The 23293-nt window shown below is 55.4% G+C and overlaps 9 protein-coding genes across 9 annotated transcripts; 4 read left to right on the top strand and 5 right to left on the bottom strand.

Annotated features, from left to right (window-relative positions):
* Window positions 1-588: 588 nt before the first annotated feature.
* On the top strand, window positions 589-1117 carry V2A60_007142 (uncharacterized protein; the record flags this gene model as incomplete). Its single annotated transcript, XM_083258428.1, has 2 exons — window positions 589-622; window positions 786-1117. 2 exons carry the CDS (start codon window positions 589-591, stop codon window positions 1115-1117), a joined length of 366 nt encoding a protein of 121 aa, XP_083114554.1.
* A 269-nt stretch (window positions 1118-1386) lies between these two features.
* On the bottom strand, window positions 1387-3465 carry V2A60_007143 (uncharacterized protein; the record flags this gene model as incomplete). The annotated part of the gene is made up of 4 exons (XM_083258429.1): window positions 1387-2007; window positions 2064-2707; window positions 2766-3365; window positions 3462-3465. The coding sequence occupies 4 exons, from the start codon at window positions 3463-3465 to the stop codon at window positions 1387-1389; spliced, it is 1869 nt and encodes a 622-aa protein (XP_083114555.1).
* A 1851-nt stretch (window positions 3466-5316) lies between these two features.
* V2A60_007144 (uncharacterized protein) lies at window positions 5317-6424 on the bottom strand (the record flags this gene model as incomplete). The annotated part of the gene is made up of 4 exons (XM_083258430.1): window positions 5317-5431; window positions 5504-5636; window positions 5720-6103; window positions 6178-6424. 4 exons carry the CDS (start codon window positions 6422-6424, stop codon window positions 5317-5319), a joined length of 879 nt encoding a protein of 292 aa, XP_083114556.1.
* Window positions 6425-8922: 2498 nt separating this feature from the next.
* On the bottom strand, window positions 8923-9711 carry V2A60_007145 (uncharacterized protein; the record flags this gene model as incomplete). Its single annotated transcript, XM_083258431.1, has 3 exons — window positions 8923-9317; window positions 9385-9627; window positions 9699-9711. The coding sequence occupies 3 exons, from the start codon at window positions 9709-9711 to the stop codon at window positions 8923-8925; spliced, it is 651 nt and encodes a 216-aa protein (XP_083114557.1).
* Window positions 9712-10183: 472 nt separating this feature from the next.
* Window positions 10184-11912, top strand: V2A60_007146 (flavin-containing monooxygenase; the record flags this gene model as incomplete). The annotated part of the gene is made up of 3 exons (XM_083258432.1): window positions 10184-10438; window positions 10554-10891; window positions 10967-11912. 3 exons carry the CDS (start codon window positions 10184-10186, stop codon window positions 11910-11912), a joined length of 1539 nt encoding a protein of 512 aa, XP_083114558.1.
* A 487-nt stretch (window positions 11913-12399) lies between these two features.
* V2A60_007147 (uncharacterized protein) lies at window positions 12400-13629 on the top strand (the record flags this gene model as incomplete). Its single annotated transcript, XM_083258433.1, has 1 exon — window positions 12400-13629. One exon carries the CDS (start codon window positions 12400-12402, stop codon window positions 13627-13629), a length of 1230 nt encoding a protein of 409 aa, XP_083114559.1.
* A 1492-nt stretch (window positions 13630-15121) lies between these two features.
* V2A60_007148 (ankyrin repeat domain-containing DHHC palmitoyltransferase family protein) lies at window positions 15122-17373 on the bottom strand (the record flags this gene model as incomplete). Its single annotated transcript, XM_083258434.1, has 2 exons — window positions 15122-17032; window positions 17086-17373. 2 exons carry the CDS (start codon window positions 17371-17373, stop codon window positions 15122-15124), a joined length of 2199 nt encoding a protein of 732 aa, XP_083114560.1.
* A 2723-nt stretch (window positions 17374-20096) lies between these two features.
* V2A60_007149 (signal recognition particle receptor subunit beta) lies at window positions 20097-20990 on the top strand (the record flags this gene model as incomplete). The annotated part of the gene is made up of 1 exon (XM_083258435.1): window positions 20097-20990. The coding sequence occupies one exon, from the start codon at window positions 20097-20099 to the stop codon at window positions 20988-20990; it is 894 nt and encodes a 297-aa protein (XP_083114561.1).
* A 318-nt stretch (window positions 20991-21308) lies between these two features.
* V2A60_007150 (cystathionine beta-synthase CYS4) lies at window positions 21309-22958 on the bottom strand (the record flags this gene model as incomplete). The annotated part of the gene is made up of 2 exons (XM_083258436.1): window positions 21309-22611; window positions 22690-22958. 2 exons carry the CDS (start codon window positions 22956-22958, stop codon window positions 21309-21311), a joined length of 1572 nt encoding a protein of 523 aa, XP_083114562.1.
* Between the last annotated feature and the right edge of the window lie 335 nt (window positions 22959-23293).

The raw sequence follows: 23293 nt of genomic DNA on the forward strand, positions 1-23293 counted from the left end.
CGGTCTGGAAGAAAACGGGGGCGATCAAAAGGCCAATTACCTGTTTGGGAAATCTTTCTCAACGCCACATCTGTTCCATATTACCGGGCTGTTGCGGGGACTCTTTGTGACAATTGTGTAACAGCTCGACTTCAGATGGAACTGATCCTGCTCTTGCGATCGGGCTCCTGCGGGCATTACAGCCGGGGTCATGCTTGTTCGCACACGAGGATCGTTGCCACTGCGGGTCAAGTTTCGTGCCTCAAGGCGTTGCTTGATGCCAGAGAAGCCCGGCGGGAGGCGGCGTCGACTCTCTGCTTGACACGAGATGAGATGGCAAAATCGGGGACAATGTTCCAGAGTCTTGTTGGCTGCATTGATTCCAAAATATAAGTATGCCATCTCATCCCATCTACAATTCTTCTTTTCCCCTTCTCCTCATCCCACACAGTTCAAAGCCTTCTTCTCCTTCCAATCGACCTTTGCATTCTACGACCTGGTGTCGCCCATTCATTTTCGCTCTTACAATCTAATTAATCGACCCGGTAGTCGCAACTCACTCCTTTCAACAAACTTCTCGTTTTATCCAACAACCCAACAACCGCAAAAATGGTCCGCATCGCTGTCGCCGCTCTCCTTACCTGTTAGTAGCCCCCCCCCCCCCCCCCCCCCCCCTCCCCCTTCCTTTCCATCGGGTTCAGCACAAGCACATACAGCCGCGCCATGGCTTTTGCCCTGCACTCTCTCTTTCTCTCTTGCTCGTCTCTTCTTTCCTCTCGTCGACAGAATACTAACATGCCACGCAGTCGCCGTCTCCGTCCTCGCCGTCGGTGACGCTGCTGGTGCCGCCAACGTCGGCAACGGCCAGGGCAAGCAGTTCATCACGGGGGCCTGCCTCTCCGACGCCGACTGCGCCTCCGGCTGCTGCGCCGGTCTCAAGGACGGCGCCGTCTGCTCCGCCCGCGCCGTTGCCAACGAGCAGGGCAAGCAGGGCTGCGGCTTCGGCGGCGCCGGCGCCGGTGCCGGTGCTGGCCGAAACAACGGCCAGCAGAATGGCAACAACGGTAACAACGGCAACGCTGGCAACAACGGCAACAACGGCAACAACCAGAACTGCGCTCGCAGCTTCACTGCGTAATTGCTTCGACGATGGACATATAATAGCGAATCGACGTGGCTCAGACGGCGTCGCTTTTGCCGGTGCTTTACTTTGGAAACAGGGGCAGCTCTTTTGAGCTGATCATTATAAAACGGAGAAGTTAGTTCTACTTGTCAGATATTGTAGATTCAAATTGATATATTCTTCTCCATCTATTCTCCTACCGAAATCTGTCTGTCTTTGTACAATCCCGACATCACCGCTGCTTGCTCCACCAAGCAAGCAAGCAGTCAGACCCCCAAGCATCTTTAAATCTTTTGCGAAATTCCAGTCTGCTCGTTGGCGGCGATGGAAGCCGGGCGGTTGCCCGTCTCGTTCATGTCATTCTCGTCAAAGTAGTCGCGCGTGCCGGTCGCCTCGCTCACTTGGTTGGTGGACAAGACGTACTCCTCCTTGTCGATGTGCTTGAACGTGAACCAGAAACCGACGGTGACGATGGCGCCGACGATGGCAGGGCCGGCAAAGACCCAGATCAGGTGGGGATCGGAAATGGCGGCCGACGTGGCCAGGTTGACAATGTAGGCAAAACCGGTATTGAACAGGTTGATGGAGGAGACAAGGCCACGCATGTTGACGGGCGCACGCGAATAGGCAATACCGTACGCGGGAACGTTGATGAAGAGCTCGGAGAAACCACCGAGAGCGTACGGGATGGCTTCCCACCACAGCGAAATGGGGGAGACGAGACCGCCCTCGACGCAGCGCGGGTCCGACGAGCCGTAGTAGCCGCAGGGGTTTGTCTCGTAGGCCTTCCAGCACAGCAGAGCATAGCCGACACCACCCAGAGTGCTGATGAGGAAGCCCGTCGTGATGCGGGCAATAGGACCATAGTGAACGCGACGAGCGCGGAGGAGTGGATACAAGCCATACTACGCACGGTGTCAGCACAGTTCCTCGCCACCGAGGTAAAGAAATAAAGACTCACATTCAGGATAGGGCCGAGAACAATGATGCTGAGGGTGTTAAAGTTGCCAATGACATCGTTGGGCACACCATTACCTCGCAGCATGGTGCCGAGGTAGTTGGCGGCGTTGCCGAGACCATTATCGTTCCAGAACTGAACGGGGAAGAAGCAGAACATGCCGGTGGCCTGCATGGTGCGCTTGACATCCTCGACAAAGGCGTCGTTGTAGCGCGTCTCGGAGCCGCCGCGAGCGGCAATGACGGACGGCTTCGCCGCCTCCCACCAGCCCGACCTGCCGATGCGGAAGACGCCGCCGCTGGCCATGCAGTGGCCGATGACGCGGAACACGTTGACGAGATCGGAGCCGCCGGGCTTGTGCATGACGAGACGAGGCTTGAGCCATATCAGCAGGAAGGGCAGGGGCAGGTAGAGGATCAGAGGCAGCGTGAATGCCAGCCACCAACCGACATATCTTGCCGAGTAGGATGTGGCCGTCGACATGAAGCCGCCAATGTTGATGAGGAGATAGAACCACAGCATGGCGCGCTCGGCGGTGTGCTCCGGGTCCTCGATGACACGCTCGCCGCTCTTGAGAGTGACGACTTTGGGCACGTGGTTTCTCATCTGATCGAGCAGGAGAGGAGTGACGTTGGGCTTGAACATGGCTGTGTGAAGGATGAGACAAAGGGCAGAGGTCAAAAGCGACAGGAATCTGATGCTTACCGGCACCGATGGCAAGGATGTAGACACCGATGAAGAATGGAATCTTGGCCGTGCCGTCCTCGAGGAGCTGCCTGGCACCGCCGGCAATGATGAGGACGTGGCCGAGACCGCAGAGCATGATGCCCCAGAAGATCATGGGATAGCGGCCGAACCGGGTGTCGGCGAGGTAGCCGACGAGGAGGGGCAGGCAGTACGCGAGGAGGTTGAAGGACTGGCCGGTGGCGTTGGCCACCTTTTCGCCGAGGCCGAGCGCGCCCTGCGTCGCCTGGCTGCCGTGCGGGACGGCGCCGAGGCCGTTGCCGCCGACCGGGAGCGGGCGGTTGATGTAGTTGGTCCAGATCTGGGCGCAGCCGTAGTACGAGGCCCTCTCGCAAAACTCGACCGCGCAGAGGAGGTACGCCGTGGCGGGCAGCGCGCCGGGCACGCGGCGGAGCGTCTCCAGCTCCTCGTCCGTGGGCTTGCCCTCGTAGTCCTTGTTGAGGATCTCGACATCGTGGTGGTGGTGGTGTTCGATGGCGAAATCCTCCTTTCTGCGGTCTGCGTCGGCGGCAAGCTGGACTTGCTTGTCGTCGGCGAGGTTGACTCGCTTCTCAGATTCCGCTTTTCCGAGGGGAGTATGTTAGCAAGATGTGTGTGTGTGTGTGTGTGTGTACATGATTCAACACCTTGCCATGTATGTGAGCGAGCCAAACTTACACATGATTGGGGAGGTTCTGCGCAAGAGTCCTGCCGCGAGGGGGAAAAGCAACGACACAAAATGGAGAACAAAAAGGTCTGGAAAAGTCAGAGAATACCTCGGGGCACCATGACGGTTTTGTAGTACCAGCTGAGAGAGCGGGCATACAATAAGAAAAAAAGAGTAGCAAATACCACCAACCACACAGCCAGCATATCACAAGGTACGGAACATGTCCATGAGCACTAAAACACAGACTACTTAGCTTCCAGCTGCCCCCGAGTCCGTGGACGGTTTTGCCTGGCTGCTGGTTATCAGAGACCCCATTCACACAGCACACCCTTGCCGCCTCCCCCGCATACCCCCAAGAACATCGTCAGTTCTACTTACATGGACCTTCCCGTCTTGGCCATTTAGCGCTGAGTGCCCTGGTTGCCCTAGTGTGCGCCTCGGTGGATTCCGCCCCTCCACCCCCAGGACAACGCCATGCGAGAAATCCCAGCATTCTGCGATACGCAAGCCCGCCAAACTGTTCAAGAGAAGGGGACCGAGTCGAAAGAGTAGTTCCAGGGAGGGGGGGGGTAAGTGGTGTGTGGCTCTTGCAGCCTGTCTCGGATCGAATCGCCCACAGACGCTCAACAAGACCGACTGGCCACAAAGCACGTCGTTGGAGTCGCAATGACTTTGTTGGCTGACGATGCATGTCGCCATAGATCTCCAGAAAAGAACAATAAGGCGACCCGCATGTTTTGACGGGGGGAAGAGATACCAGCAATAGTTACTGGTACTAGCAGCGGCGCATGTTCACTACCGAAGTCCAAGGGTGGCCTAGCTGAGCGTTGGTTGTTGATATCTCGCCCCAGAAAAAATTGTCCACACACCCGGCAATCAGTCCTTGTGCGTATTTTGCCGTACCAGCAAGTCGGAAAGGGGGGGGGGGGGGCACGAGGAAGAGATACCTGATAGTCCCTTTTCTCAACGCTAGAGAATCGAGCTGCAGCCCCAACTCTCTGACCGCGCGCGGGGGGTCCAGGTTAATGAGAAACGACCAGATTCGTGTTAGCCTGGCTGATACAAAAGTTCCCGGAGCTGTTGGCCATTTTGGGTCGACACAAATGAGGTTTGTGCGCGTACGCACACTCGGATGGGGGGCCGAAATGCGCGGTAAAGTTTTCGTTCTACGAGACCATCCCCCCCCCCCAATCCGAATGGCGTTGGCCATTAGGTGCCGCATTTCCGTTCCAGCGACAAGGGGCATTTTGTTCTATTAAAAGCAGCAGAATAAAGCAAGACCGGTCTCGTATGTAGCAGACATGCCTTTTGAGGGTCTTGAACATTCCGGAGCGAGCGACGAGTAATATCACGCGGTTGCGGTTCTTCCAAGGATGCCGTATTACATCCTGGGTGCGGATCGTTTTGTCTATTCGGGATTTGGGACCTGGCCGTCAGCATGACCGTCGCGCGCTGGCTAAGACGGCTATCTATGGTGAATGAATGACACTCTACTTACAATGCAGGCTCGATTGACTTGGGTCGGTATCTGGGTCCACCGACTAATGCTTGTAATCTGCCATCCTTAGTTGCCCATGTAGGAACATCCGCACTAAAGAGTAATTTTGAGTTCCTTAGCCAGTAGAGGTCGGCTAGTGATGACCTATTGATCAGGGATTGGAGGATAGAGTTGACTAGCATCTCGCTGTCACTCATTCATACTAGGTAGACCCCCGTTCAAGACGGGATCTAGCATATGCGAGAGCACAATCGCCATGTTTCCATGCAGACCAGGCAAGGCGATGACCATTGATTTCTTTCGTTTATTCTCTGCTCGAGTGTAATTGTCATGGACCACGCAAACTTGAAAATATTCTTGTTCATTCACGCGGCTGTGTACCCGCCGTCCACTAAAAAGTCCGCCCCGGTGGCATACGTTGAAGCATCCGACGCCAGGTACAAGTATATACCTTGCAGCTCTTGGGTTTCGCCGAATCGTCTTGGGAGGGATGTGAGCATCATTGCCACAAAATTCCAGGGCTACTTTGTATCTGAGAAAAATGCTACTCACCCCATGGGAATTTTGTCCTTGATGGAATCCATGACCTCGGTCGCTACTGCGCCTGAAATGCCAGTGTTAAAGTAACCGGGAGACACGCTGTTTGCCCGCGCGAACCCGAGCCATTCGATCGCGAGAGATTTGCCTAGGCGGTATTCTTAGCTTTTGCTGTAGTGGGACGAGCAAACCAACCCTCCAAAAAAAAAAAAGGACGGCGGGTCAACGTACAGAGATGAATCAGCGTTGCTTTGGACGCATTGTACACTGCCTGGCGCCGAGGAATGTTGACAATGTGACCCGACATACTGGCGGTGGCAATAAAGCTGCCAGACCTGAAATTGTCCAGCGTCGCCCCGTGCGAGGTCGTCCCCTCTCGTTTCTGCCGGCGAAAGTGTCTGCCGGCGGCGTGCGCGCAGTAGACGACGCCGTCCGTGTTAATCTTCATGAGACGGTGGTACCGGCCCATGTCGGCATCGAGAAACGCCTCGTCGCCCCAGGAGATGCCCGAGTTTGCGACGAAGACGTCGAGACGCCCGCCAAACTCGCCGACGACCGTGTCCACTGCTTCGTTGACCGCTTCAAACGAGGTAACGTCCACCTTGTACGCCTTGCCTGTCGGAGGAGTCGGGGTTAGACAAGATGGATTGGGCATTGTCCGGATTGTTACTGGATCAAGGATTGATTACAAGTGACGTTGAACGTTTTCTGGATGCTCGCGGCTTGGGCGACGGCTTCGTCGTTGGAGTTGTACCAGATGGCAACGTTGGCGCCCGCCTCGGCAAAGGCTTTGGCCACGGCGAGGCCGATTCCTGCTCCAGCACCGGAGATGACGGCCGTCTTTCCTGTCATAGAAAAAAGAGACATGACTCCGGTATCTGCAGGGGCCGTGGTATTGTTGCGGCGGAATACGCCATTCTCGATACTTTCAGCCATTATTTGTCCTGCTTCGTTTTTCTTTGCTCCGGCTTTGTACAGTGGAGCTCCCGACGCAATAGATGGTATCAGGAAATGGCAAAGGTGCCTATTATGTTTGATTCGTGAACCCGAGATGTCTCACGGTACGAAATTGTCTCTGCGTCGTGTGAAATGTCCAATTTCTGTATCACGGTGATGCTTGAGCGAGTGTAAATGCCGCCCCCACGGAACCCCTCCTACGCGGGAAGAAGGCATATAAACTCGGACAGTAGGTGGTTACGTTGCAATATCCTGACCCCCACGCTGATTTGTGAATGCACCCAAGAAGAAGAAACAGGCCAGTCTACATTGATGAGGCTTCTCACAAATGCACAGCTTTGAAGGCCCGAAGTCTTATGGTTTTCGAACAGTATATCATCTGCTATTTGCCGGGGAGGTGGAGACGCAGTGGTCGCTTGTCGGCAGCGTCAGATTGTGTGTATGCACTAATGATGCAATTTGCGCTGACTTTGCCACGGTATGACTTGCCTGATTATCTTTCTCCTATATCAAGCCTTGAATAGCACGTCATAAATCTGATTCACATGACGCTGAGGCGCAAAGTTAGAGACGTATTATCTGCGGCTTGTCGACGCTGCAGTGGCTCATCGCGGTCGTTGCAAGCTCCTGTTCGACGCCAAGCCGTGATTTGTCATTACAATTGCTTTGTCGACTCTCGAAAAGAAACCCCGATAAAAATGACGCCAACGAGAAATCATATTATTATTTTCGTCGCGACCTTATCAACTCAGTATCCTCTGCATGTCAGCCGGGACAGCCACGCACCATCTAGCGACTGCAACAATCCCTAGTAGCAGCCGCTACTGAAGAGGTGGGTGTGTGGCGCGAATAGCCCCTTGCAAAAGTTCCTGGCGGCTGAAGCCATACGCAGTCTGCTGGAAATATGTAATGCGCGGGAGTTGATTGGACCTTGGACGCCGTGGAGCTCTCAGAGCAGGTTCGTTCTGTGGCACCCTTGCAAGCGTGGCGTAGAGCTACTATGCGAGCAAACTAGTGAGACTGAAGCTCATTTCAACGACCATGCCACATGGCTGGATGCTGTTCTGGAACCGAACCAGATGCCTCGTGTGAGCTGTGCCCCGTAAGTACAGGTTATCAGCCTGGCGGAACTTGCTGGCGCAACAGTGGTGATCAAAAAGACAAGTTGATAAACGAGCTTCTTGTTCCCCACCACCGAAGCTCGCAAGTCCGGCGTCCTTGCCTCGCTCCCCTTCTCTCCTTTGCTTAGATGGTACCCCGAACCACGTCAGTAGGATACTGCCGATCATCCCTCTCTCGCGTGCACGCCTCAGCTGAGGCATCTCGAGCGGTGCAGCATTGGCCCAGATGGCACTGGCTTGCTTTCTTGTTGGCCTTGCACCCCCCCCCCCCCCCCCCCGGCAATCACCTCATGTCTTGGCACGAGTCGTTTCGTCTCCCGGGAACAAGCAGACGGCAATCTCGTCTTGGCAGCACACTGCACGACCGAGCAGCCGACTTGGCAGAGGGACCTGCGGCTTGGCAGAATGATTCGAAGAAGGAAATAGACGTCGACGGCGAGTCCATCCCACACGGCACCATTCCAGTTCCCCTTTCTGGCTAGCGGTAGCCTACTAGTGGTGGCGCTCTTCGCAGCGGGCGCTCTCAGACTGGTGGCGGCGGCTGGCTTTTTTGCGACCAGGGCGCGTGAGAACAAAGCGCCACCTTTCTGGAAAGACAAATAAGAACAAGAAAGAGAAAATTGAGGCGTCCATTGCTGTGAAATAAATCCGATGATGAATACCGAGTCATGATGGTGTTGACGATGGGTGAGTGACGTGGACAAACGCGTGGCGCAGCTGGCCGAGATTGTTTGCCCATGACCGCCACTCTACACACCTCTAGGCGCATCAACGACGCAGCATCAACACCATGCAATCTGTACAGTGTTGATCCTCTGCCGCTTTTCTTCCAATTTGGCACCCCCTGCCAATAATGCTACTATTTATCACTGGGTCAGTACCACCAATTAGTGCCACTACTGCGGATAATCGGATCGCCCACCTGTCCCCCCTTCTGGCCGTCTATGCTGGCACGGCCAGTCATGGCTTGTAAATGAGTACTTGAGTACCAGTACTTTGTTTCACGAGTCCCGGCCTGGTCAAATATCGTTCTGTTATTAATATTCACAGATACTACGACAAAGCTGACGCTGCACGAGCCTCGCATATTATTCCCTCATTGACCAGACCTATCGAGACGGCCATCATTTGCTTAGTACGGTCCTCTTGCGGGTTGTAGTTGCATCTCAACCGTGCTGTTCTTCCGAAAGAGGCCCCCGAATCACATTTTCTTCATTGCGGCAATTCTTGATACGCAACATCTAGCGAGCGATTTCATCATTACGTTGAAAGCCATCACAGCCAGCCAAACGACACTGCAAAGCAAAGCAAAGCAATTGGGAGGTACAGAAGATCGACAGGTGCGTCACTGCGCCGCTACTGCTTAGCCTTTTGCCTCTTTGTATCGGGGTTGAGGTAAAAGTGCAACGGCAGTGTCAGCACTGACATGACCACGCACACGGCCGTCGTGAAGAGCTGCACCAGCGTCCACAGCCTGGCCGCCACGTGTGGCGCCGCAAACTCGAGACAGTAGTTCATCTGGTACAGGTCCTCTTGGCTAGCAATGTAGTATTTCAGCATTGATGCGCCGTTGGTCTTGCCGCCGTCGCCGTCAAGTTCCGGGCTGGCCGCGTCTCGGGCCAGGCGAGACTGCTGCTGCTCCAGCTTGAGCACCGTCACGAGCTTGACGGTGACGGAGTAGATGGGAAAGAACCATATCGTGAAGCTCTGCCGCGCCGTCGCGTAGAGGAGGTTGTTCTTCTCATCGAACGCTAGAGTTCAAACTCGTCAGCAACCGAGGCGCGAATAGCTACAGGGTAAGGACCACCCGAAACATACCTGTCGAGTCCACGACAATGTCCAGTCTCGGCGCAAAGGTTATGTACCAGCGATAGATGCACTGCACCAACCACAGCGACTCGATGCTTCCGAAAAAGGGGATTGCGATATTGCGAAATCGCGGAACCCAGCAGAGCGGGTGGATGAATTCGGCATCAGGCAAGAAATACTTGTTCAACGCCGCGTCTTGCTCATGGGCGCTACCCATGCAGAGCGTCTTGATGACTCCCTCGATGTCGTTTGCTGTGCATTCTACATTAGCATCTTCATTCTTTTCTTGCAAAAGATTCGCAGCATATACGCTGGCCGCGTACCTGGACTATCCATGGTGAGCTTTTGTGTTGTGGAGCCGTGATGTAAGTGAGTCTTTTCAGAGAGCTGGCCGGAGCAGACGGAAGGGATGATACTTTATGCTGCAAGATAAGACAGGGAACGGAGAATTGAGAGAAAAAAAATCGATAAAATATGTCACCATGACCTAGGTCGGAGACTTTCTGCACACAATCGCTTTGTGCACGTTGCGTGGATGGATGGTTCCTGGTGAGCCGATTTTCAATTTCACATGTGAATATTGACGTCAGGACTTTTTTTTTTTGCGGATGCGCCGCGTTCCAACAATGCCTCAATGCCATCCACAAATCCCGTATGGGAGCTCCGCCCCTTGGATATATTTCGCGCACGTGTCAGCATCATGGCGATTATTTAATTTTACATCTCTTTTTCGAGTATTGTTCTGCTCGTCTCTTCATCATTGTACCACTCGCATAGCGACTTGAAGCATTTTCCAATTGAGCCCGCCATGGCATCCCAATCCGGCGTCGAGAACCCGCTGCTGCATCCGCTGCTGTTCCTGTACCAGGTGCTGCAGTGGCTGATAAGCTTTGCCCTCGCGCCTAGTCCGCCCAAGGACCAACCTCTGCCCAACCGGCCCCGAATCGCCATCATCGGCGCCGGCCTGACCGGCGTCACGGCCGCCGCGCACGCCGCCGGCCACGGCTTCGATGTGCAAATCTTTGAGGCCGGCGGCGAAGAGTCTGTCGGCGGTATCTGGACAGTAAGTAAAAAAAGAACCAAAAAAGGAAGGAAAAGAAAGCCTCTGCGCAATTTAGCCTCCCCGCCTCTGCAGCTTCACCAAGTCCAATTGAGCTGACGTGCATCTCCAACATCAGCGCGTCAACAGCACCTCGGGCCTCCAGATTCACTCCCTCATGTACCGCTTCCACCCGGCCGTCAACTGGCAAAAGGGCTACCCCAACAAGCAGCAAATCGTCGAGCAGATCCGCCGCGTGTGGAAGCTCTACAAGCTCGACGAGCACACCAAGTTCCACTGCAAGGTCGACAAGGTGTACCAGGACAAGCAGGGCCGATGGATCATCAACGACCCCTCCAACGGCCGCTTCGAGGGCCTCGTCGCCGCCATTGGCACCTGCGGGCCGCCCAAGATGGCCAAAATCGACAATGCTGAGAGCTTCAAGGGTAAAATCATTCATTCTTCGCAACTTGACAAGTAAGCACATGCCCCCCCCCCGGGCAGAACCGATGCCATCTACACAAACAACACACGTCTAACCCGTCGCTGCAGCATCGACGCCAAGGGCAAGAAAATGGCCATCATTGGCGGCGGCGCCTCGGCCATCGAGGCGCTCGAGTTTGGCCTCGCCAAAGACGCCGCGCAGATATCCATCCTCTCGCGCTCGGACAAGTGGATCATCCCGCGCAACATCTTTGTCGACGCGCTCCTCAGCATGAACATCTTTGGCCACCAGACGAGCCTGTCGTGGATCCCCGAGACGCTCCTGCGCCGCTTCTTCTACCGCGACATGGCCGACATTGCGCCGTCCGACGTCGGCCTCTTCACCGACACGCCCATGGTCAACTCGGACATCATGCAGCAGCTGCGCGACGGCAAGGCCGAGTGGATCCGCGGCGACATTGAGGGCTTCACCGAGGGCGGCGTGCGCGTCAACCACCGCGCGCGCGGCGTCCCCAAGGGCGGGCCCGGCCGGGACCGCGTCGTCGACGCCGACATTGTCGTCCTCGCCACGGGCTTCAAGCGGCCCAGCCTCTCCTTCCTGCCCGACGACTGCTTCCAGGAGCCGTACTGCCCGCCCAACTGGTACCTGCAGACCTTCCCGCCGCCGCACCCCAGCATGTCGGCCATCAACTGCACCTACGTCGCCGCCATCGGCACCGTCGGCAACTGGCACATTGGCATCTACACCCGCATCATGCTCATGTTCATCACCGACCCCCTCGCCCGCCCCTCGCCCTTTTGGATGCGCCGCTGGATCGGCCTCACCCAGTTCCTCAAGTCGTACTCGCCCACCCCCGCCTTTGACTTCTTCACGTACCTGGAGCTCGTGTGGTGGTTTGTTTTCTGCGTCTCCATCAACCCCTTCCGCTGGAAGTGGGCCCTCTTTGTGCTCTTTGGCGTCGGTTTCGACCTGCCCAACAACTTTTCAGAGCTCGAGAAAAAGGTCCTCAAGACAGACGGCTACCACAAGCTGGATCAGGGCCGAAGCTTCTAAGCTCCTAGATACCTCTCGTTTCTTTCCCGATCCACAGTTTTGTTTTCCCGTCATGGGTTCTTACCCCCTTGATACTGTTTCTGTATTACACTTGTTACTTTGTCACAAGTGAGTTGGGTTACGTTCGGAACAAGTCGTTGTTTGGAATCGACTTGTGTACAACGCGATTTGTATTTGCGTCCCATGGACCCCTCGGAACCGTGAAAGAATCCCGAAAAGGGCCGTGTTAGTTGTGAGAGCTTTGACAAAGATACCACAGAACCGGCAACGGTCTTTGTCACTGTTGAGAGACAGACTAGCACGTCGGGAAGCGTGTCACTGCTCTTTTGCTATTCACAGATGCCGTACTACATAAGAGAATTACTACATAAATCGATTAGTTGCCTGCTACCGTCCATAGTAACATTGAATCGATCCCTCAAACTATTCGATCCGCGCATTTCTCAATCGCCTACGAAATTCCGCCAGTGCTTACCGACATCTAACCATGGAGCACTTTGACCCTACCAAGTTTGGCCCTGACGAATGCCATGCTGTGACCTGGCGTTGCTATTCGCGATCTCGCAGGATGAAAACGCCGGCGTGGCTCGTCATAATGGTCCAAACGCCGCAGGTGAGGTTTCTCATCCACGCGGATGCGAGCGATTTTGAAGCTGGCTCGGCGCAGTTCGGGAAACTCTTTCAGCACCTGGCAACCTGTCCTGGTGCGCTGGACGAAGAGAGCAAATTCAACGTTCCAGATCGTCTTATTCATACCCTCTGGCCCCACATCACCGCGGCCATGCAAAATGCTGGCGAGGACCTTCGCAACCAGTGGCGGCTGTCGGGCCACGGAATGATCACGCTCAAGGAGTTCTGGGTCAGAAAATGGATCGTCTTCCGACTCAAGTCAGGCGTGGAGAGCGGCCAGCAGCTGAACGCTGTCTTGTGGCGCCCTTCGGACTCTTGTTGTTTTCACGTGCTCAACTTCTCGCACCATGCACAAGATTTTGGGATACCCTGTTTCCGCTGGAGCAAGGTCCGCGTAAACACAGCCGATAGCGAGAGCATCGTGTCCGGCAATGCCCGTCATGTGTGGTACGATCAGAGCAAATTCACGTTCAAGAATTTGGAGGGTCTCCACGTCGAGGATGTGGCGTCAGTCATTAACAAGTACCGCAAGATCAATGAACTCCTGGACAAGAGAGCCGCGCTGTCCGGCGAGGAGGAGGAGCGCACCCAGAAACGTCTGCCTCTGGAGTTCTGCGCCGTGGGGGACGACGATGACGGCGAGCGGCTCCGCGACGAGATCCAACTGCCTTGGTTGTTTGGCCTCGTGCAGGACAGCGACGGGCGGGCGATGGGCCTGCTGCTCTCTCACGTCGATGGTGCTGTGACGCTGCGCGACGCACTGCGGCTCGCAAAGGCTGCCGCATGGACGGAACGCGTGAGGAGGAAGATTCTAAAGGATTCGTATTTCCTGCACGAACATTCCATAGACTTGGGCCACATTACGCTCGACAGCGTGCTGGTCTACAAGGACAATGTGTGCATCCATGACCTGGCGCCTTCGTGTCGCCGACTTGGGACTCATGATGAGCGCCGCGAGCACGACAAGAGATCCCTCACCATCCTCTGCAATGATCGGCACTGGGACTCTTTCGCGGCGCGCATGCCGCGCGAGCTCGGAAGTTGCATCGAAGAGGATCCCGCAAGTTTGGCCCATGTTATTACTTGATAGTTTTATCAACTGCAATTTTTCCCTTTGATTTATTTTGCCGACATGATGACGACCTGCGAGGCGGAGTCGTCTGCATTGTTGAAACTCTCGAAACTCAAACCCCCCCCATCGTATTGCAAAACAGTGAGGCAACACTGGCGAGTTGGCCGGTGGAAGGGTAGTGGTAAGTGGAAGACAACTCTGCTTGTCCGACGAAAGCCCTATAGCAAAACCTGCCGGAAAAGGTAAACGTATAGTTACTCCTTCTGATGGGTGTGTTACGTGGCACGACGTGGTTGATACGCCTGACTGGAGGAGCGTGTTCCGCTTTGGGCGTCTGACGCCATGTGTCACGGCAAGAAATGCGTTCTTTCGGATACCCGAGGGCACCCTGCGTACCACCCAGCGCCAGCCAAGTCTTTGTAGCTAACCTCGTCCAAGAAAGTTAACAATAGAGTCCATTCGTGTGTTTCAATTCGTCGTGGTGCCTCGCGAAAAGTCCAAGATTCGCCTGGATGCACTTTGGCTATAGTCCGCATTACCAACACACAAGAGGATCGGCACAATTGACGTCAAGTCTTTGCCATGGTTGTCATTTCTTGAGCCAGGAGTACTAACTAGGTATCGTGTTAGAATGAACGTATCAGGTTATCGTTTGACATCTCTGTTGTTAATCTTGCTTTTGTAATCGCGAATACAGTCTTGCTCTAAAAATAAGAAATAAAAAGAACACCGGGGTGGCGTCTGTATTACATATTTTCATCTCCCCCTGATTCAACTGCACTGCCAGGTTTTGGCCGCGACTCTGAAAGCTCTTTTCACTGATGACTGAGTTTACATACATTTCCCACAATACACTTACTTGCCCTCATATGGCAGCTACACCAAGTTTCAGAATTCTCTGCCGTTCCTCCCATTCTAGACTCTGGAAAAAACGTCAAGGCCATGTGTGCATCTTTCTGGTCTTTTTGTGACGTCCTTAGTGGATTTCAAGTTGCTCATCCCTTCACTGCTCCCACAAAAAAAACACACTTATGACATGGAGATATGTTTATAGTCGGTCCGTAGCTGAAACAGTGTTGCCTCGCCCCGTACCAAAGGCAAGGCGGCTGCAGAGCTGTTGGCCATGGCGTCGGCGGAGTAGACAAGCCTGCCTGCGCGACGAGACTTGTAAGACACGGCAAGAACCCGTTGAAAGAATATGACTGAGCAAACTCATAATTACGAATTGTTTTTTGTATTACAATGATACTATTTTGTATACCTCATGCTCATGAATCGTCTCGTACTGGCGTTTGGCAGCGCGCGCAAATAGCCGGCCCCTTCTTCAACTCCCTCTCCCAGACACAAATCGATGACAAAAAACTCCCCTCGCCAACTCAGTTCTACACGAAAACGAGGAGAAATAAAGACAAGAAAGAAATTCTAATGCTTTGAGCCCCACATGCATGCGCCGACAAGCTCCATGTTTCCACAACCAAGCCATCTACAATCACAAAAGGCCGTCTCCCTAGACCTCCTCTTCTGCAGCGACAGCCTCGTAGCCGCCTCTGGCTCGCATACCCGTGAGCTGCATCAGCGTCGGGCTCTCGTACATGTCGGTGTAGTCGACCTTTTCGCCGCCGAGCAGCGCCGTGCCGTTGTCGCGCTGGCCAAAAATCGGCGCAGGGTCGAACCAAAAGTCCTTGCAGTTGAGCAGGCAGCCGCGGCTGTAGGGATTCTTCTTCTTGCGGCGGTTCTTTCCGGTGGCGGCGCCGCGGCCGGTAATGGTTTCAATGAAGGGATCGACGCCCAAGAGGCGGCACCATTGTCGCACAGTGCCGCCCTGGCGCTGGCGGCTGGCCGCGGCCGGCGCTCCGGCAGGGCCTGCCGAGATGGCGGGATGGTTGGGGTCGAGCGGTGCGCCGGTCGAGGTAAATGCAGTCGAAGCGTTCTGGCCAGTGTTGATGCCCATCATGTTCTCATATGTCGTCATGGCGCGGGACACTTGGATGAGTTGCGTAGCGACAAGCATGGACACCCATGTTAACTGCAAGGTTATCCAAGCCCCGAGCAGCAGCGTGTAGGCGTCAGCGTTGACCATTTTGCAGAGACTCGGACTTAGCACATTGCACTGATCCGACGCGTCCGCAGAGATGCCGGTAAAGTAGTTCCAGAGCAGCCAGTTATAGAACAGGATGCCAATGGTAAGGGAGATGAGGTAGAAGAAGAAATGGCGATGGGTGTTTACGCCCACACAGTTATACACCCAGGGGCAGTGGTGGTCGTGCTTGGCCACGCAGCGCTGGCATCGACGGCAGTGCTTACTGCGCAAGGGTGTGCGGATCATACAAGTAACGCAAAAATTGGTCTCGTCGTACTTCCACGTCTTGAGCAAATCGTCAATGACTGCACGCTGCTCGGCGATGCCGTTCATCTTGGGGACGTAGCCAGGGTCGTATCGCATGCAGGCAGCATAGAAAAAAGTTGTGAGCGAGATGCACACGCCAAAGATGAGGTTCAGAAAGAGATGCGTCGTCTCCGCCCTGAACATAGTGTACGGCAATACAGTAAAGAACCAGTTGATCGCGACAAGAAAGAGGGAGCCTGCAAAGATGCCAGCCATCCAGGGTGTCTTATGAAAGTGGCGCATATCCGAGGGCGCATATTCGAGCACCTGTTGTGCGCAGAAGGTGAGGCCATAGCCGATGAGGATTGCGGCTGGAACGCCAAAGTACACGGGAGCATGTGACAGGGCCATCAAACCTGACCATACCAACAAAAATGGCCAGAGAAAGAGAAATTTAGTCAAGAATGCTCGCTTGTCCTTGAGGAAGTAAGCTGCACCTGGCCATGGTGGCGTCGAAGGGTTTCCATCCTCATCGAAGCCACACTCTTTCAACGCTCTGTGCCACGCCTTCTCCGTGTGCAGTTCGCTTGCAGTGACGGCGGGCGTCTTGCCAGTGTCTGTCTTGGCGAAGCGGTCGGCGCCGTACTCGACGACTTTGAGGATGCAAGCCGGGTGGCCCTTTACGAGAGCCCAGTGCAGAGCCGTGAATCCCTGTTCATCGGTCGCGTGGACACTGGCGCCCCATCGTAGAAAGACGTCGACGCACTGCGGGAAGCCCTTGTATGCTGCCCACATGAGCGAGGTGTGGCCGTAGCTGTCGAGGACGTCGACGGGGATGCCCTGGTGCAGCAGCAGGATCAGGAGCAGCACGTTGCCGTTGAATGTCGAGATGTGGAGGGTATTGTAGCCTTGAGAGTCGGTGATGAGAGGGTCGGCGCCGTGCTGTAGAAGCAGGTTGACGGTGTAATAGTGGCAGCGCTGGGCAGCCCACTGCAGAGGCGTAGCCACAGACTCGCCTCCCTTTCTGTTGATTTCGGCGCCGTGTTCGATGAGGAATTTGCACATTGCATACTGGTTGTTAATTGCTGCCCACTGATATAGTCAGTTTCCCTGGACTTCAATTGAGACGGGGTTCAGGGACCTACATGCAGAGGGGTGATTCCTTCATTGTCGGTGTAGGTGGCATCGAACTCGCCCGACTCGAAGAGCTTCTCCATTGCGGGCACGTCGCCGGTGCGAGCAAACTGCATAATGTCGTCCTCGGCGGCGGGTGGTTCAGCTGCGGCAGCGGCCGCGCCGGCGCTCTCGTTCTGTATGCTCCCCATCTCCATGTTGCTGTCAAGCTTTGGTGCGGCGGCGGAGGCCTTGCTCGATGGCTGGATAGGAGCGGATGAGGCAGCAGATATGCTGCTTGGTCGTGCCGAGACGCCCATGCGTGATCGGCAAAGGGACCCCCCCGTTGTCGGCAGGGTCAGGGGTTGGCAGGGACGGTCTCAGATAGTCCAGAGACGACGGGCTTGGGATTGAACCGCCGTTGCGGCCGAAGCTTGGAAGCAGTAGAACAAGCGGCTGTCACCGAGGCTAGAGTACGGTCATGCTAGTTACGAATGTAGACGAAGAATGCTGATACCGCAATGCTGGGCGATGTAAAGAGGCAAAAGGCCTGGGACGAGCGTGTCGACAATGCGAAGAAGAGAAAAAAAAAAGACCGCGGCTGATAAATTCGTCACTCTGCCCCCGGCTAGGAGGTTCAAACATGATCACAGCGAGGCTGAGCTCCTGGTAGCCTATCTTGATTGGGCCTAGCGTGGGCGCAGCACAGGCACGAGCTCACCAGCCACAGCAGCTCGTCCACAGTCATGTCATTTATCAAATCGATTAGTTTGCTTTATATTTCTTTCTTTCTTTCGCTCAAGTTTGCACATTGTGCCGCACGCTCCCCATGCGTCTTTCAAAGTGGTTGCAAGAAAATACTGGCTACTGCAGGCTGTCTCGTCTCAACCAAGCTTGCCGCATAGTCTGTTGTGCCACCCACCTATCGGCCTCTTCGGAAGCAGGGGCAAGGCGCCACCCTTCAATCCTTTGGGATTATCCGAGGCAATCCCAAGCCTGTTCCTTTATATACAAGCCAGCTCGCCGTTGCCAATAGAAGGAGCCGCCTTCATCCAAATCGGCTATCAGCATTGCCTTTTGAGGCCAGGAATCTTTCCAGATGCCATCGTCCGCTCTGTCAACTTGTCTGAAGCTAGGTTTCCACAGACATGAAGACGCAACGCCCCCTTTTTTTAATTAAAAAACAATCTATTTCTATTAGTAAGATGTCAACGACAGTATGCGGAAAACCAAGGCTCCCTGGTGCCTCCTGTTCACTCTTGGTCCTGCTCGCAAGCTTTTTAGCTTACCCGTATGCGGGCTTTCCCCAAAGACTTGTCGCGGCCGGCGCATATCAACTCTAGTATGTCCCCGAAATAAGTTACTACCAGGAGACCCTGTGGCTGTTGCTGCTACTGTCTCTCCGGCTGCTTCTGTCTCTGTTGCCGGACTTCCTTCGCTGAACCAGGGCGTCTACGGTTGTGAGGTGCAAGGGCCTTAATAATTCCCCCGGCCAAAATATTCGTAGCTTTCTTGTTCTTCGTAGCCTGGCGTAGTTTCTTTATTTTTCGCGGCGTCTTCGACGAAAGTCTCACCCTCAGGCGTGCCTGTAAATTTAATGTACCGCATTGTCCCAGTCGCTTGACTTCGCTCGCTGGACTGGGGTATTTGTCATTGTTAAGCACAGAGGCCTCCGTGATACCATCAGCGCTGCCATTCACGGCTCTTAGCACACTCGGGCGGGCTGTATCGGTATCCTGGCGAGTGAACATGTCCGTAATCGGCTCGCCAGCTGTATCGTGGCGAGTCTGCACGTCGATCCGGACCCTGGAGCCAATTGCAGTTGCATGAAGCCCTTGAACAGTCCAGGCCACTATACAAGGTTAGCCGAGCGTTGTCACTCTAGAGCTTCACCACTTGCAATACAAAAAAGAGCTCAGGAGAACCATTTTGATCATGGAAAGAGCAAGTTGTCGAGGCGGGCGTAGCGAGACTTGGTGTCGCAAAATCGAAAAAAGATGTAGAGCAAGCTCAGTTTCAGGAGCTATTGTGACTGCAAATGGAAAAGCATGTGTGAACTTTTATGAGCTTCGAATAGCGTCGCGTTGCCCTTAAGTAGCTTCTTCTTCTTCAAGTGTTCCTGTCGCAGCGCATGATGCTTGACTCAATAATTCCCGAGAAAGCAGCCATAGAGTAATGGTGAGCATGCGCTTAAAAGTGGTTGAGTTTTTCTCCTGACTTTTATGAGACACTCTAAAACATCCATAGCAATGTCAAGCGACTGCCAGAACGAGATGCCAAAGTCTCTTACTGTCAATGCTGCCCTCGCCAGCAAAGTCACTCCGAGCAGGCGACATAATGCAAAAGGAAATCAGCGAATCAGTGTGTGCAAAAGTTCGAGGATCGAAACGGGGAATGGGCCTAGGAGCTGATCGACCATGTGTTCGGCTCAAGTTACTCCTATTTTGTATCGTTATCATCGCTACTACGTCTTTGACAAGTACATCAGATCGAGACAGCGGCAATTGCATCGGCGCGTAGATCACTGGGGTGGTGGGAGCCGTTGTGTAAATTGGCAGTTTCTAGAATCGTTCTGGAACACGCATATTCTTGTGTCAGCTGCAGGGCTGTTAAGGTTGCAACCTAAAGCTGAACATGACTCTACAAAAAATCCATGCGCAGACACAACTCAGAGCCTAATACCCAGCTGCTGACTCGATGCGCTTGAGTCTCTAAATATTGTCGAAACAACCCTAACCCTGATACAACTGACGGGGCCCTGTCGTTACCCCCAACCAACTAATAAACAGTTACCCTATAGCTAACCTTCTCACGGAGCCAGCCCCACCCTTTCAGGACATTTCCACCCAAAGTCAGGCCAGCAAACGTCAAGGGAACGAACGACTCGACAGAACCAACCGCAGGAGACGACACGGGCGGCCGTCGTTGTCTACTCTCCAGAAGAAAACACCCGACCTCTCTTCCCGCCCAAACAGTCACCAAGGCCGTCTCCTCCTCCTCCTCCTCCTCCTCTCCTCGCCTCTCCCGTCACCGCAGTGCCACGATGCCAAACTTTGAGGAGATTGTCGCCTTCCTCATGACGCCCTCGTGGGCCGTCGTCGCCCTGGGCTTGCTCGTCGTGCTCGGCGCGCCGGTGCTGCTGCACGTCATTCTCTCCAGCAGCGTCACCTACATCGTGCCGCCGGTGGTGCTGCTGCTCGGGCCCGGCGGCGGCGGCAAGACGGCGCTGCAGACGCTGTACGAGCGCGGCGGCGCCGACGGCGCCGGCGGCGGCGCGCCGCCCGCCACGCGCACCTCGCAGGCCTCGCAGTCGGTCGAGCTCAACGCGTCGACCGACGCCGCCAAGAGGACGACGTACCGCAACCACGACGAGTCGGACGGCACCTACACCAAGTTCCTGCTCGTCGACACCCCCGGCCACGGCAAGCTGCGCAACGTCGCCATGGGCAAGCTGCGCCGCGCCGACAAGCTCCGCGCCGTCGTCTTCGTCGTCGACGCCGCCGCCCTCGGCGAGCACGACGTCCTGGCCGCCACCGCCCAGTACCTGTACGACGTGCTGTTGCTGCTGCAGAAGAAGGCCACCGCCGCCGCCGCCAGCGGCGGCAACAAGGGCGCGCCCGGCGTGCCGGTGCTCGTCGCCGCCAACAAGATGGATCTGTTTACGGCCCTGCCAGCCGCCATGGTCCGCTCCGCGCTCGAGGCCGAGATGACGCGCATCCGCGCCTCCCGCAGCAAGGGCCTGCTCGACTCTGGCGTCGGCGCCGACGACCTCGGGGCCGAGGAGCAGGACGGCTGGCTCGGCGAGTACGGCTCGGAAAAGTTTTCGTTTACGCAGATGCAAGAGTTTGATGTCCAAGTCGACGTCCTGCCCGGCAGCGTCATGGCCGAGAAGCCAGACGTGGATACGTGGTGGTGGTGGATCGCGCAGAGAATATGAAAAGGAACGAACCAGCAACTCGACATCTGTATCTCCTAGGCACCCACCACTATAATCAATAATACATATGCACTACATCATCACTCAATCGTCAAAAGCTTCCGGCTTTGTCATTAATTGGTTCATTTTATTCGTCTAATCATATCCAGAACCGTAGATGTTGAGTCTACAAGGCTCGCCCTGGTGTCTAGTCTATTCATTGACATCAGTCCTCCATGATAAGTTGAATCCGAAATCAAAACGCCTATATAATATAGTAAGAGGAACACGAAAAAGGAGAAGAAAAAACAAAATATCCATGATTCCCAATTTTATCGCTCAAATCTTCTTGTTGACCATCCACGTGAGCAGGTCGACCTTGGTGACGACGGCGACCGGCTTAGCGAGCGTTTTGTTGTCGGCGCTCTTCTCCGTCACGACTGCCGCGCTGTTCCACTCGAAGAACTTGCTGAGGTAGCTGAGGGACGTGTCGAGGGTAATTTCGACAAACTTGCGCTTGACGCCCCCGGACGTGCCCGTGGCGGCGGCCGTCTGGCGAGGGTCCGTGACAATCTCATCCATGCGGCCAAAGTCAAACATGACATCCTTGACCTGAGTCTGACCAGTGGCGCGGCCGCTGGAGATGTAGCTCAGCAGGTTGCCGAGGGTGACGAGGCCGACGAGCTTGCCTGACGCGGCGAGGACGGGCAGCTGGTCAAAGCCCTTGTCGCGCATCGTCTCGACCGCCTCGGAGACGTCGGCCGTGGCGGCAATGGACGTGACGGGCTTGAGGCGTAGCGAGGCAATGGTGGCGCCGGCGTAGGGGTCATTCGAGGTCGTCTTGCCGCCGTTCGGGGCTGCCACGGACGCACCCTCGACGCCGTTGACGGGCAGCAGGTTGTTGGCCGCCAGCCAGTCGTCGTCGGCAAACTTGGACAGGTAGCTGCGGATGCTGTCGGGCAGCACCACGACGACGACGTCGCCCTTTTTGAAGCCGTACTCCTTGACGGCCTTGAGCATGGCGGACATGGCCGATCCGGAACTGCCGCCGACGAGCAGGCCTTCCTCAGAGATGAGGCGGCGGGCGAGGTAAAAGGACTCTTGATCGTCCGTTTTGTACCACTTGTCGACGAGAGGGCGGTCGAGCACATCGGGGATGAAGTCGTAGCCGATGCCCTCAACCTTGTAAGGCTGGTTGGCGTGCTCCATGTTGAGGGCCTCGGGCACGGCGAGAATGCTGCCGTGGGGGTCGGCGGCGATGACCTTGATGTCCTTGTTGTGCTTGCGGAGGCCGCGGGCGAGGCCAGTGATGGTGCCGCCGGTGCCCGCGCCGGCGACAATGGCGTCAATCTTGCCGCCTGTCTGCTCCCAAATCTCCTCGGCGGTGCCGTGCTCGTGCGCGAGCGGGTTGTCGAGGTTTCCGTACTGATCGAGGATGTGCGCGTTGGGCATCTCCTTCTCGAGGCGGCGGGCGACGCCAATGTGCGACTCGGGAGCGTCCCAGGCGGCCTGGGTCGGCGTGCGGATGATGGTGGCGCCGAGCGCGCGCAGGACCGACACTTTTTCGGCTGACATCTTCTCGGGCATGGTGATGATGGTCTTGTAGCCCTTGATGGCGCCGACGAGGGCCAGACCGATGCCGCTGCGGTTTCGTTTCTGTTAGTACACGCTCGAAGGGGGATTTATACGGCTACCCTTCAAGGTTGCCGGGACCACGTACGTGTTGCCAGAGGTGGGCTCAATCAGTGTGTCGCCGGGCTTGATGCGGCCGCTCTTCTCGGCCTCCTCGACCATGCGCAGGGCGATGCGGTCCTTGACGCTACCGCCGGCGTTGAACAGCTCTGCTTTGACATAGACCTCGCACTCGATGCCGAGCGACTGCGGCACCTTGTTGAGACGGACTAGAGGGGTATTGCCAATGAGCTCGGTGGCGGAGAGGACTGTGGCGGGTCTACGGCCGACGTGCGGGAGGCTGGAAGAATCAGCCATCTTGGCGGTATTGATCCGGTAGAAAGCAGAGAAATTCTATAAAAAGATGACAGGGAAGTGTTGATGGTCGTTTGTATTAAGAAAGAGATGTAGATTGTAAAAACGTGGCATGTCCAACAGACAATCTGGTCACCCCGCCAGGTCCGCCAGCAGCTTTTTTTTTTCTTGCCCCACCATGCCGCTTCTCGCCGCAACCAACGCCGTTTGTATCCGCTTCTGGCCCCATGTCATCCCGCTTTACTAGTAATGAGTCGCCATGGCGCGATCCCGTGACAAGCTGACAATCTATGTATCGCATCATTTTGTACGAAAAAGCTTTGTACCCTCGCAAAGGC

Source organism: Cordyceps javanica, chromosome 4 (genome assembly GCF_051103115.1).
Source record: "Cordyceps javanica chromosome 4, complete sequence".
Classification (NCBI taxonomy): domain Eukaryota; kingdom Fungi; phylum Ascomycota; class Sordariomycetes; order Hypocreales; family Cordycipitaceae; genus Cordyceps; species Cordyceps javanica.